At 29.5% G+C, this 15,520-nt stretch overlaps 1 protein-coding gene across 7 annotated transcripts; it reads left to right on the forward strand.

The window, feature by feature from the left end:
• The first annotated feature begins 1,513 nt into the window (after window positions 1–1,513).
• LOC122521510 (lysophosphatidylcholine acyltransferase) lies at window positions 1,514–14,843 on the forward strand. Of its 7 annotated transcripts, none has more exons than XM_043642320.1 (12): window positions 1,514–1,608; window positions 1,793–2,071; window positions 8,102–8,247; window positions 10,692–10,909; window positions 12,550–12,662; window positions 12,742–12,896; window positions 13,023–13,160; window positions 13,268–13,393; window positions 13,485–13,632; window positions 13,726–13,824; window positions 14,023–14,167; window positions 14,307–14,843. In XM_043642320.1, exons 2-12 carry the CDS (start codon window positions 1,946–1,948, stop codon window positions 14,393–14,395), a joined length of 1,503 nt encoding a protein of 500 aa, XP_043498255.1. In that variant the 5' UTR covers window positions 1,514–1,608; window positions 1,793–1,945; the 3' UTR covers window positions 14,396–14,843. The 7 variants fall into 7 exon arrangements, with proteins under 7 accessions (XP_043498255.1, XP_043498256.1, XP_043498258.1 ...); XM_043642321.1 differs by having other exon boundaries at window positions 1,529–1,608; window positions 1,796–2,071; XM_043642323.1 differs by having other exon boundaries at window positions 1,580–1,598; window positions 1,796–2,071.
• The last annotated feature ends 677 nt before the right edge of the window (window positions 14,844–15,520 follow it).

The raw sequence follows: 15,520 nt of genomic DNA on the forward strand, positions 1-15,520 counted from the left end.
TTTTAAATGTTCAACTAGGTAAGCTATATACGTATAATACGATTTAATACGATTTCCTTCATTCGAAACAAACAAAATAATAATACATCTCACATTCCTTTTCGACAAGGACAAAATTTTATGTGTACGTAAGGGATATATATTTAAATGATCATATATATTCCCATACATATATACGATACATATATATATCCAGTACATATATATATATGTAAAGGTAATAATATATACACGATATATATATATATATATGTAAAGATAATAAAATATATATTTTTTTAAAATAACGTGAAAAGATAAGTTCTTTTATTCTACATTATTATTTATAAATAATCTTACAGCAATAAATTGTAATAGTAAATATTGTTAAATTATAAATAAAGAACTTTTAGAAAATAAAAAAGTATGTCCAAAATTTCTATATATAAACTTTTACATGTAAGCATTTTTGAATGCGGCAAAAACTAATAACAAAGTTTCATACGACACTAAATAACAGATATGTGAACATAATTATGAAAGTCAAAATTAAAAAAAAATATTATTTCACAACACATTATTTTAAACTAAATTAATTCAATGTAATTTTCACGATATTGTAAAAAATGAACCGTTAGATAGTGTTTGTTATTTCAATATTATATAGAATTCATTTAATGTTCAAATGTTATCCTTTAAATATCTCGAAACAAGAAATATAGGACTTACAATTAGACCACTTTCATAATTATGGGCACATATATTGTATTTAATTACGCAATTTACTTGAAAAGTTCAAAGTAATTCACTGAAACTATCAACATTTTTATCTAAACACTTAAGTGAAATAACCTTGCACTTTTTCATAACTACTGAAGTCAATTTTTATTTTATTCTATTTTCACGTTTGTAATTTCAGTTAATAATTTTTAATTCACGAAACCAACATAGCAAGGACAAATTCAGAAAAACGATGCGCACGATTCCTCTTTAAAAGCACTATTGATCTTTAACGTGCATAAATATATGCGAGTGTAGATTCTATTAGATATATCGCCATTGTACAACGATTGCTATCGAAGATGAATTATTTTCACTTCTTCGTACATATCGATAAAGAATCATTCGAAGAGAGATCGTTATGAAGATCAATTATAATTAAGATCTTCGCTTACCAAATTTCATATTTTCATTAAAAAAAAGAATACATAAATAAAGAATAAAATAAAAATTTTGTCATCTATCAGAGTAATACAATCGTCGAAAAAAGGAGAAATCGCACGGACTAATATAGTATCAAAGCCTTATTCATATTTCCGTTGCACACAAACGCAAACGGGAAATCGTGTAAATTCACCCTCATTGTTAAAAAAGAAAAAAAATGGCGTTCCAAAGATCGCTCGTGTATTTTCGCGTTCCAAAGGGATAGCTACCGAAAACGAGCGAAAGCATTTCTCTTAGACCGATATGCGCGCGCATACTTAATGATTCGAGAATACTCGTCAGAGCTCGGTGGTGGTCGGACAAGGAAACGTGCATTGGTCGTTCGTTTTCACGATATTAAACGGGCGGCGAGGCACAGTACGTCGTGAACTGACAACCCCTACGTGCGTGTGACGGTGCTACTTCGTAACTGATCATCGACTTTTCGTTCTCTCTTTTCTATATATCTATATTTCTCCCCTTCTCTTTGTTCCTCTCTTTTTCTTTCTTTCTATCTTTATCTCTCTTTATCCATTTATATCTTTTTTTGACCTTCTCCCACTTTCCTACAAGAAACAAACGTTACTTCTCAGTCTGTTTCTCTGTCAAGAAGAATAATCATCGTTGACGAAGAGTGACGCGTCGTCATTTCCCTTGATCGTGTCAGAAATTATCGAGGACCCGTGGAAGACGAACAAACGAACCGTTGAGAACGTTTTAACTTAACGTTCGGCATAAGTAAAATTTGTGAGGAAAAAGAAAAATGGAGGAAATTAATGGGAGAATAGGGAAGAAGCACGAAGAGGTGGATGCTGCATCCCTCAGTGCTGATCTCCTCAATCCCTTCGTTCATCGGCTCGAGCTTGACACGACCTACGATAAACTCAAGGTCAGTATTTCTTTCTCTTTCCTTCTGTCGTCAGTTTAACTATGAGCACACTCTTTTCACACGCGGAAATCCTCCCTTGGGATCGATTCTCGCGCATCTGTTCGGAGTCGGGTGAGTCATAAGGGGTGAGCCTAAGAAACAGATCTCTTAACCTCTCCCTTTTCTAAACTGTATATACAATAAATTTTTTCGTAAATAATTATCAGCTAAGTTTATTAATTACTATTTTTCTTAATATTGGATTTCCGTTTGCTTCATTACTTTCTCAATTCCAATTCTATATTTTAATAAATTTAAATATATTATGTAAATATAATATATATAGCTATTAAATAAGATTAAGTTATTTCATCATTTGTAGCAATTATATATATATATTCATCGTAGTTAAATTTAATATTTTAACAAATTGTTTTACGCATGAAATAACGTTTACTTTGGTAAGAAGAACATCAGTTGTCCGATATTTGAATAGTGCTAAACATGTATATGCAATGACGTGGTTGGTCGTCACTTTCTCCTAAATTTTGTAGAACTAAGGATACTTAAACAACCGTCTTCATGAAAACATTCGATTATACTCATTTTAATATTTCAACACCAAATTAACATTCTCAAGTGTGTACAGGTGGCTATATAGAAAGAAGTAGAGCGCCCATGACATCAAACGATTTAATATGTAGGTTGTACACCAGAGAAAGAAAGGATAAGAAAAATCACTATTTTAATGAGAAAAAAGAAAAAATAAATAGGTATCTTTGGCGTGATTGACCTAATTCTATCACTCGATTTATTTCTAATTTTTTCTTATGACTCAAAAATTGGAATGAAACTCAACACAAAAGCGATATAAAGACAAGTTAATTTCCTCTTTTCAGACCCCTACTTTCACTCGTACAAACTTTGCACTTTGTCGATCGTAGAAAGTCTTTCCAACATTTTAATTTCTATACAATACATAGATATATTTGTACAATACAAATTATATTTTCTTATAGTTATCTGTATTACCTTGTTTACATTATTTCCAAACTTATTGCAAAATATATATTTTTTCATTTGCATATTAAAATAAAGAAGTCACTTTTGAATACTTTCTTTTATTGTTTTTAACATTACGTGTTAAAATATATTTAATCGTCAAAAAAATACTACGTCTTACTGATCGATTTTTATGCTTATACAAAAAATTTATACAAATTTTTTCTTAAAGTAACCGGAAATAGCAATATTTTAAATTAAAAAAAAATGTAAGAAAGAGTGTAACTTTGTTTTTATGAAAAATAACAATTTACGTATTTAAGCGAATAAAGAGAAAAAATGATTATAATGATTATAAATTATTAACATAATAAATTATGCTCGATAGAATGAAATAAGACCTTTTAAAAATTCAACACTATTGTTTGTAAGCCGATATATTGTCACGCCTACTTTAAATGAAAATGAATAAATAAATCGTTTCAAATTTAAATTTGAATAATTAATGATTTTTGTATCAATATAAAACAAATCATTCCAGATCACTTCTCGATCTATTTGATTTCTATTAATAACGAATGTTGAAATATTATACTGAAGTAATATTATCATTAACATTTTTCATAATAATTTTGTTAAGATTCGATAAGTTGAGAAGATTCAAATGAGAAAAGGGAATGTGCAAAAGTGTCCACGTATAATATTGATATTTGAAGCCTCGCACAATCTAACCTGTTTGGAGTAAAAAATCTCTTTAACAATTACATATGCCAGCTTGCACCAGGAAGAAAGAAAGAGAGAAAGAGAAAGTTTTCATATATGTATACCGTCGTACGTAATGTGACATTTGTTTTTACAGTTACATTCGCGGATATTTTTTCATATAGAAATTAGTGCATGACGAATTGACGCGTGTGATATGTTTAAACGAATATTATCTTTATCATTGTATTCATATACAACTAAAGTTTTATTCACAATTTACGTTCTTATCCGTATTATGGAATAATTTTAGAACATTTTGTCTATTATTCATTAACGGATAATTTATGTATAAGCTTATTATTAAATTGTACAATTTCATTCATTTGCTTCATTTTATTTATACAAATTTATACTAATTTACAAATTTGTCTAACTTTCTTATGCACAAGACTATTGTTCGAACACGTGTCTATAACTATAATATTCTCGCGTTATTTTTAACAATCAAAGTATTACCTGATATACATAGATATGACTGTAGATTGACGTAAGCGTTAGGAAAAGTATAGTTGTATTAAAATAAATATTTTGTATTGTCGTTTGCTATAATCAAATTATTGTAGCAAGATTTAAATTCTTGATACATATCTTTCTTCGTATCTAGTAACTTTTCTCACATTTGATCCCTTCTTAATAAACATTTCAAAATACAGTATATATTTAGATTTGTACTATATTTAAATTTGAAATATAAACGATAGGAAAAGGAAGCGCCGTCTTTTACAAAACATAATTGAACGCAGTACATTTCTCAACTAGAAAATTAGAATTTCAAACCGCCTTACGTCGGATAATGCTTCTCAATTTTATATCGCTAATCAGTGAAAGCGATTTTCAATACGAGTCTCGGATATAAATGTTCATCGAGCGAAAGCTGATGAATGAAGAATAATTATTATTCGTTAGGAATATTTGCAAATCTAGGAGAACTATTAAATGAATGTCCTACTTTCGAAATACGTTAGATGCATGTTGCAAACATGCATACACATATTGTAAAACGTAACAATCAAATAAATAAATATTTAAAATATTCTTATATACAAAAAGGTAGGTTGAAAAGTTTTTAACCTTAATCAGTAAAAACTTTTATTATTTTTTTGTTTTTAAATAAAAGTGAATTTGACCATCTATCGTATTTTTTATGTATTAAACAAAGATATTTATGTTCAAGTATATAAAATTGATTAAATCAAATACCAAGAAGAATACACGCATAAAATCTTGTTGATACTTCGAGCGTTCAAAAAAGAACCAAACATCTTTATTTGAAAGCCGGAGAAAAGAGTAGGTCACATCAAATAAAGTTCAATTTATGTTAGAAAAAAAAAATTTCGTTTTTTACTACTAAGGACGTTTCCTTTAAAACTCACGCATACATATAATTTTTATGTATTTACCTACTTAAATTTGAATATCTGTGTACATTTTATCTCGCTATACAAAAGAAATTATATTTGAACATCGACTGTATTATTTGTAAATGAATTTATTCTAACGGTGTTTTATATTTTCGAAAGATCATAGTCACAGAGAAAAAGCTACCATAAACAAATCGGAAAGTTAAACTCGTAAAGCAAGGAAAGCTATAAAGACAGACCGTCGACGCCTTTCATCTTTATTCTTCGACACTTTCCTGCTCTCACTACAAACATCCCGACATTCGATATAAACCTTATGTGGTGCAATTTTTTCTTTTATTCTTTTTTTTCTATTGTTCAACCCTTTTAAAAATATGCGACAAAATCAAGTATTTGATTTTGATGAAAACGATTTAGAAATTAAATTCTCTCTTCAATCATTTAACTATTATTTATTTTTATCAGAACAACAATGATGTAGCAATCAGTAGCATAAATATTTCAATATCTAGAATATAATAATATATATTTTTATATTATATTACATTGTATAATATATAATATATATATATTTTTATATTATTTTATATTACATTGAAAAAAAATGCATTTAATGAAGTTACATAATAAAATCAAGTGAAATACATTTATTGGCAAAAATTGAAGAATAAATAGAATGCAAGAAGTAATAAAAATCTATATGGTTCTGTCATTGTTCCCTAGAATAAAAGGGGTAAAAAAAACGGAAAGAAGCAAAAGTTAACCTCCCCCCCTTTTTAACTAACTGTGCCTTGCCAGATGTGGGTCACAAAATATGAGGGTCTACTTCGGCGAAATGTATTCCGCGTGAAAAGCAATGACAGAATTGTTGAGCCTTCGCTTACGTCATTCACACCCTTTGCTTATTTATCCTTGCAAGATATTCTTATTATATGTAATACACACTTCGAAATCGTTCAATAAAATTATAAGGAAACTCGTAAAACATAACATTTAAATGTCATTAAATAATATGCACAGTACAGTTTACCAAGGACTATAATTTCTATTTTTATTTTTTGCTTAAATTTCTTTGATAGATATTATCTATATATAATTTGTTTCTTTTTCTCTTTCTCAATATAAAAAATGACTTATAATGATGCTTCTTTCCTAAAATTTTATAACTTCAATTTCCTTCAGTCAAGGAATAGTCTTTCCATCTTTTTGAAAGAACTTGACACAATTCTTGGTCATGGCCATAGCATGCGTGAGGTTGATCTTAAAACAACATCTGAATAAATAATGAAAAAAGCCTTCTGCTCATATTAAAAAAATAAAAGAAAAAATGATATCCGACATAATATTACTATTTGTTTATGTACTTTTTATTGTTTTTACGTGATACAATAGGAAGGTTAACAAAGTGTTTAATGGGTCCTTGAAAAAATAGGTAAATGATATTGAGAGGATCGTTAAAAATTTACAACAGAAAATTCGCTTGCACGGTGCTTTGCACGGTGCTTTGCACGGTGAATATTAATAATAAGTAACAACCTTATTATCATGTAGAAGGTTAAAATGATTTTGTAATATTATTGAATCATCATTCGCTGATTTTTCCATCTCTCCCAAATGTATGATTCCATATCGATTTCTTCTTCGTTCTTCATGGTAAATTGTATATTAATTACAATTACTTTGCTAAAAAAGAATGATAGTTGGACAAATTAAATGCAGCGTTAGATAAGTGAGTTTATTTTTCATTCAATTTCCATTAAAATATTGAAAAATAAATATACAAATTATACATAAACTTAATCTTATTAAAACAGGAACCTAATAAAATTCATTATACTTCTACTTTTGATATACGATATTATACGTGATTGCTCTACGATCAAACCAAAATGGTAAAATTTCTTATCATAAATTATAGCTTGTTAGAATTCGAACGAGTCATCATTTGGAATGACATTCTAGAACTAGATTGCCTACTGCATGTCTTTTATATCTATTTTCTTCGAATACTTTCAACGATCTAAGATAGCTATTCAAGGTTGAATAGAATCTAAATACTTGAAAAAATTTTAATCATGTTAATATTTTGTCAAGGAAGATATCTTTAATGAACAGTTTACGAAAAAAGAAAAAATAACGCATCATTAAAATTTAAAAAATCGAATAAAATTCTAACGTGAATTCTAAAGACTTTATTGTTAAATTTCTTACAAACTACTGTTAGAATTTTTTATATCACGTGTATGAAATATTTCGAATATGAAGACTCATATGGAAAATGACCAAAGTGAAAATTTTAAGTAGCAATAGATTTGGAACTTGATGGCTCGTTTTGGTACATGAAAGTACCACACGAAATAACGATCTCGATTTATATAATAATCCGAGGAAAAATGTGCTACTTTCTCATATACATTTTTCGTGACTTCAAAAGAGGCCAAGGAACCGGCAGAAGAATAAGGACAGCGGTACACGCAACCTTGTACCGTTGAATCCAGAAACGCATCGTCGTTGCATCGAAAATAATCTTTCGGCCGTAACCTCGATCTTGGAAGATCGAGTAAGAGAAGTACACGTGGAACGATAAGTTACAGCGTAAGCCAAACTAACGGAACGAGCAAACGGTACTCGTTTTCCTTTTTTAGTCTTTCTCTCTCTTTTCTTCTTTATTTTCTTCTTCTTCTTCTTCTTCTTCTTTTTCTTCTTCTTGGTAAAACATTCATCTGCAGGATAAACGATCTGTTTTCCTGTGAAAAAGATTAAATAAGTTAGATCGACAAAACGAAAATCGTTGGATAACTTCTTAAGAAAATGTGTTTGCTACTTGATTTAAATGAATAATATAATATAATCTATGATACGTATATGCATATGCATACATGTTAATTTATGAATTTAATCTTATAAATATTTCATGTTACAGACGGCATTTTTGACGGTAGCCTTGCTACCACTAAGGCTAGCTGCGATTACCGCTTTGGTGATAATGGCCTGGCTTTTGGCTTGTTTGGGTCTCTACGGACTTTCTGAGGAAGATTTACGTCGAGCGCCTCTTACAGGATGGAGACGGTAAGTTAAGATAAAATACAGAACATTTCATTTTTTTCGCAAATCAACTTCTTTATTTAAATATAATTACTATGCAGGATCAGTATTACGTTATGTTTTATTCATATACAAATAAAGAAAGAATTCTTGGTTATAGTTGAAATCAATGGGAGCATTGATAATGTTAAATTCTAACGGCAAATGTTGGGAATAATTATTTAAATAATTTTCATTAGGATAAGCTTAATTAACATCATAGAGCATGACAAAAAAATTTCTTTCTTGTTGACCCGAAAAAAGTCCGAGTGATTATTTTATGCTCGAAAGGTAGCAGCACCACGTTAACTTTTGTGAATAATACCTGCTCTCTCGGCTGACTCTGCACAGCATATAACCACTTACTTCTTATATTATATTATATATTATATTATATTATATTATATTATATTATATTATAACTCACTTAACCCTTTCGTTGCCAACGATGACTATAATTACAGCACCTTCGCTTCATACTACTAATGACTTTAATAATATATTTAAAATTCTGCATTAATCCACAGCTTCGATTATATTAGCTCGATACAACAAAATTATAAGAAAGCAATAATTTACGTGACGCGACAAAGTATTAAATATTGTACTTTGTCAGCAATAAAGTAGATATATGTTCGGTCCGTGATAAAGTACACAATCGGTTCGTGTTGAAGTGCACACTTTTGGTTGAAGGCACAGTTTTGATTGCCTATATAGTAACACCATACTTGCAGATAATGCTGTCGTTGCAAAATGACTAACGTTACAGACACAATATTTTTATAATTAACCCTTACATTAAGACTTAAAACCTGTACGCTATAAAATTAATGATAGTATCACTATCAATATTTGGATGCATTCAATTATGTTAAATTTGTAATTTGGCATGCCTATATTAGTATAAAGAAGCGCTGTCCAACTGACGACCCGCGAAACAAATTAATATTTTTAAAATAAAAATTGAAATAAACATTTATGCCAAATTAAATTTATAATTAAAATGAAAAGAAATTGACTTTTTTATTATCTATCCTTCTTCGGCCTCCGAAATGTTTGCAAAAGAAAAAATGTCCCGCGGGCTAAGAGAAACTCGAAACTTGAAACTCGAAAAATATTATGTAAAATAAATAATAATTAAACGTTAATAATGTTAGTAATGTTAAAATATTAAATTGACTTTTAGTATGTTCAAATACTAAAATTGATTATATTTTAAATAGATCATTGATACATCAGCTAAAATTTTTTCGACCATAGAGAGAAATTGCTATTGCGTACACTTTTAGATGAATTTCTCATTATATCTCATAAATAATTAACCATTTAAGGGATCACATGCTTAATTTAACACATAATTAATTTTTTGCAGTAATTAATAAACTACGTATTATATATGATCATTTTTAAAGCAATTACTAAACTTGTAAAATTAATAATATTATAAGATTTAAACAAACTTGCATGAAATGTACAAATTGGGTATCGCACAATAAAATGTAAATAACCACTAGAGATACTGAGTTTCTATCTCAAATCGAATAGCTTTCACCTTCGTATATCTGCTATGACCGCGCGTTTTATAAATGACATCGAAAGTACACACTCGAGACTTCTGTTTAAATTTTTATAACGGACGATTACCTAGAAAATGGAAGAACATAGGATATTTCGTAAAAAGACCATTACTTTAATCGAAACAAATCTTCAATTTTAACAACAAAATAATATTGATACCAATCCTTGTTCAATTAATTGATTTCATTTGATTTCACTTTAATCATTGATAAGTAAAGAAAAAAAAGTACCAGCGCAGTTGATTTATATTATAAAAATCCTTGACCTTCTTATCGTTCGAAGTTCGCTCTATAAAATTTTGATTAGAGGATATGTTAGTGGTGGTAATGAATTCTGACGAGAACTTCTTTTGAAATAATAAAAGAATCTATACCTTCTATAGAAGCCTCGACCAAAAAATGGAAATTCAAGTTCAAGGTTATTCCGTAGCAATGGATTGACAAAGCCAATGACTGTAACATTTCCTTCGATTGATTAAATGTTAATATTGTAATAATCGATAATTAATAAATCATTAAATTTAAATATGTCATGATTCTAATTATCAAATCTCTTAATTATACGTGTTACATGATGTGACGAAAATCGACGAATTTTCAAAAATTGGATGCAATTAAATTCAAATACAACGATATTCATTCACACAATAAAATAGAAAACGCTTAGTTCAAAGAAGTTACGTTTGCATGCGAATTTGTCAATATTACATAGAAACGAAAGTAAATACCTAAATGCATTCATTTTGTTTGCCTCCCTTTCTCTTTCATCGAAAATCATAAAAAATACTCAAGTATGTTTCCGTAACTGGAAAAGAAATTATCATCATATATATGAAACATATGACGAAACAGAGACATGCGCATCGTGATCTGCTGGATGATGCGAGTATTATTCATCTGTGGTGGATTTCATCAGCTGAAGGTGAAAGGTCGACAAGCAGAAACAAAGGATGCCCCGGTGCTAGCCCTTGCACCACACTCGAGCTTCTTCGATGCACTTCCGGTCGTTTACCTTGGTGGACCAAGCATAGTCGCCAAAGGAGAGACGAGCCGCATTCCTTTCTTCGGAAGTAGGTCTCAATTATCATCATCTCATCGTTATTTCTTTTTCCTTTTTATTCGCCAGTCGAGAAAACGATGTTGAGCGTACATTGACCGAGTATTTGTTCGAATCATTCCATACAATGTATAAGAAAAACATCGACGAGTTATTTCCCGTAAATAAGTGAATATATGAAGAAAATAAATCGTTTTATTTAAATGATTTTATCACATTTTGCTAATATCATTATAAATAAATAAATATTAACACTAATTCATTTTTATAGAATTAAACGACAAAATATCTATTCTTACATTTATTCTATGTTTGTGTGCAAAATATGAATACTATGTTTCCATAACAATATAATTTCATTGAAATGATTAGTTATGCATAGATATAATGCCTTTATAAATAAATTTATGCACACGTGTACATACGTATGGTGGATGGGATCATTTTCGTGTTCTAACAATAAAATTAATATACTTATTAACAGTTTCATTGGATTGTGCCGTGGGTAGAAAATAAGTAATATTGTACAAGGAGATAACATTAAATAAGTACGCACAATAGCTTATGGACTGACAAAATGTGAATTTAATTTAAATTAGCCAACGGGTTTTTGGTTATTTGTATATCTAGTCATTAAGGACTTTTGGCTCTATCTTCTCTTTCACTTTCCTGTTTCATATTACGAAATAAAAAAAAAAAGAGGAACGTTACAACGATCTTCTTATAAGCAAGATCATTGAACTCTATAGATGACTTCATCGACTTATTTTTTGCATACCAAACGTTCGATCAACTTTTTTTCTTTTTTTAAAATTTACAAAATGATCGAAAAAAATAAAGGAATTTCAGTGACAAGAAAATATAATTTGATCCTAAACAAACAAAATAGAATCTTTGTTGAAGTATTTAATTATTAATTAAATCCGAATCGAGTCCTCGACGATCAGCTTTATCGTGTTAAATTGAAATAAGTATAGCATTGTGTGGATTAAAATCTACAGCAAAATAGTTCCCTGGTTGTGCTTTCTGGGACGACTGACATACCAAGCAGGAGGAATGAGAATCGTCGTACGCGGCAGGCAGGCTTCAAGAGTCGAGGCACCAATTCTAGTGGTTGCACCGCATTCAACATTCATCGATGGTGGTATCGTCTACGTAACTGGATTTCCGTCAATCATCGTAAGACGAGAATCAGGATTGAATCCGTTTACCGGAAGTATGTGAACGCTGAATATATTTCAAAATTCTCCAAAAACAAAAACTATAAAAAAAGCAAGTGATCGACGTTTTTCTAATTTAAAAAAAAGATTTATTATTATCTATAGATTAATTATTATATTTTCTATCTTCGAACTTTAACTGTAATAGTAATCCAAAAATATTCGTCTTATATGTGCCCCATTCGCCATATGTTAGAAAAGAAAACGATCTCAAATTCACCTTTATTTAATAATTTAGATCACAATCACGTCAATTACACATTTACGTAAATGCTAATGTAAACTCATGTATCTTCGTACAATAACGTGAAAGTAATCGCGTTCGAATAAAAATCGAACAAAGCTCGAATGATACACGATCATAATTTCTCGCAAAGAATCCTAGGAAATCATTTGAGCTCTTTGATTTAATGTGTTTTTCTTTCGCATACAGAGCTCATTAACTACACGCAACCGGTTTATGTATGGAGAGAAGATCCTAATTCACGACAAAATACGATAAAGGAAATAATCGAACGTGCTACTTCGAAGGATGATTGGCCACAGGTAAATTGATTATAGTTGAGTCTTTAAATGTAGATTTGACTGAAATTCATGAAAATATATTAAATCATTTTGTTGTTAGGTAATGATTTTCCCAGAAGGTACCTGCACGAATCGTTCGTGCCTAATAACTTTTAAGTCAGGTGCTTTCTACCCAGGTGTACCTGTGCAACCAGTGTGTATCAGGTATCCTAATAAATTAGATACAGTCACATGGACATGGGAAGGTCCTGGAGCGTAAGTACAACATTAATGCATTTACCACTAAAAAAATATTTGTTATCACTGACAAATATAATTTTTTTCATACTACAAAAAATCAACTTAATAATCCGAATTGTTACCTTAGCTAATTTTTTTTAGTTTAAAATTATTATGGCTCACGCTAACTCAGCTAAATAGCAGTTGTGAAATTGAATTCCTTCCTGTCTATAAACCAAGTGAAGCGGAAAAAACAGATCCCAAACTTTATGCGAATAACGTCCGTCGTGTTATGGCAGAGTAAGTAACATCTGTGGTAGAAGTAATCATTGCTAACTCGAAATGTACATGTTAAAAATTCGCTTTTTGACGATATTGTTTTGGAACAATTTTTCCTTGGGTTTCAGAGCCCTCAAAATACCTGTCTCTGATTATACTTATGATGATTGTCGAATCATCAGCAAAGCTCATCAGTTACATATACCACATGCCTCCACTATAATAGAAGCTCATAAACTTCGAAATAAACTTGGGTTTGTTTTCTAATATTAATCATATAATCTTATAAAACTTGTATCTTTAATTGACAAAAATTTGTATAAATTAAGCATTGTTTGTTCGTAGTTTAACAGCATCTAAAACGGAAGAAGAGCTTCTAGAAAAAAAAATAGAAAAATTCGGCGAAGAGGTAAATTTACAAGAATTTGCACGAATTCTTAGACTCGATGAAAAGGAATCGACCACTCAACAGCTCTTTCGAATTCATGACAGAGTATGTTCATTGTAAAATATTAACTGATCTTATTGCCTCAGTTTTAGTTTTTTCGCAATAACGCAAATTTGCTTCATGTATCTTCATTTTCAGAATGGCAAAGGCACAATAGATCTTGAAGAGTATATATTCACGATATTGGCAACGACAAATGCTAACTGTGAATTGGATATGGTTGAAATCGCATTAGATGTAAGTATACATTATATAAATACAAATATATTTATAAGCACACATATATATATAATGACAGTTCTAAAAGGAAAAAAAAGAAGTTAATGATTTTTCATAAGTCTATAAGTAGCAGTCTAAGAAAAGTATCGAAATTCTTATTTCTTTAAGAAACACTAAATTATAACACATAAAAATGTTTATTCATGTTTCATCTAGGTTTGCGGTTCTAAAACATTAAAGTGTGTTAATCTAGCAGAACTTAGAAAAGCTTTAAGGTTGTCATTACACTTACAACCAGAGGATGTTGATAAAATCTTTCAACAAGCTTGCAACAAACCCGGTGACAACGTAGTAACTTATGGTAAATTATAATTTATTTAATTTGATTACAGTAGAAATTCTCGTCAGCTTTACCACAAATATTTAACTGTACTGATACTAGTTTTATGTTGTAATAATAATGTAATTATATATAATTATATAATCATTATTTTATACAGAGACCGCACTTGGAGTACTGGCTACACGAGCAGAATTTTCACATCTGTTCACTGGGAATTCTGAGACAAAGAAAAAGAAGACCATTTGAGAGTGTCTCTTAACCGCGGCTCGTATTCCTCGAAGATTTAGGGAGCAACGTGACTCCAATAGGCCACTTCTCAGCCAAATTTGTTCTAGCCCTGTATAATTAGGTAATTTCTCATACGATCATTTAAATTATTTCTTCTCTGCATATATGCTTAGCAAATTTGTTAAATAACATCTTTATCTTCGATAAAATAGTTAAGTATTCGAGAAATTCTATGGTGATTGATAAACTGAGCCTGCATAGTAAGCATGCTACTACTACTAATTTAATCGGATTATAATTATTGTTTTGACAAATGCGCGAAAACTTTTTTTTAAAGTTATATGAAAAGAAAATATACATATAATAATGTTCGAATTTGAACAACATTAAAGCAGTTCAGTATTCGTTTATTAACAGTTTGAATAATCGTTTTTTTTAATCACAATTCCGTTATAATGACACTATATTAAAATATATAAAATCGGACAGCAGCTACTCACAAAGAAAATAACTTAAGTTTTTTAACACATAATAATATAATTTAATAATTACTATATGTAGTCTCTGTACTATTTTGAAGTATTTTTTCGTTCGTCTGACAATTTACTTTAACAATTGAAAATAGGTATTATTTAGAATAGGCCTTATTGTATTAGTTATAGGTATTACGATGAATTCTTCATCTTTATGAGGTTTCATGCTCGGAATCAAAATTGAGTATGCGTTACACGCTAAAACTTTCATTAAATAGAGGCATGCAGAATCCTTGCTATGAAACTGGAAGATAACGTCGGACGTATCGTCCATAGGAAATATTATTTAATCTTATAATCGCTTTAGATTGCTCAGGGTTTGTAAAATGCGAAAATTATTGAATAAATGCTCGATTATATTATGTTTACGGCAATTAAATCACAAAGATCAACTTGGTTACTTGATCGAGTTTCTAGTAAATCGAAGTACACTAATTATGAGTAACTAGAAATTAGAATTTGAGTATGCATTTATAGAATAAATATATTGTAAAATTTATTCTTTGCTCGATAACAATATACATGCTACAGTATTTAATATTTAATATACACACATATAATAACGATACATTGGTCGTGAGATACAATAAAATGTTACTTATTGTATATA

Source organism: Polistes fuscatus, unplaced genomic scaffold, assembly GCF_010416935.1.
Source record: "Polistes fuscatus isolate 324 unplaced genomic scaffold, CU_Pfus_HIC Scaffold4, whole genome shotgun sequence".
In the NCBI taxonomy this organism is placed as follows: domain Eukaryota; kingdom Metazoa; phylum Arthropoda; class Insecta; order Hymenoptera; family Vespidae; genus Polistes; species Polistes fuscatus.

Coding starts and splice junctions, on each gene's coding strand:
- LOC122521510 (XM_043642320.1), top strand. CDS start 1,946: ATGGAGGAAATTAATGGGAGAATAGGGAAGAAGCACGAAGAGGTGGAT. Junction 13,394..13,484: donor AAACTTCGAAATAAACTTGG/GTTTGTTTTCTA, acceptor GTTTGTTCGTAG/TTTAACAGCATCTAAAACGG. Junction 13,633..13,725: donor TCTTTCGAATTCATGACAGA/GTATGTTCATTG, acceptor CTTCATTTTCAG/AATGGCAAAGGCACAATAGA.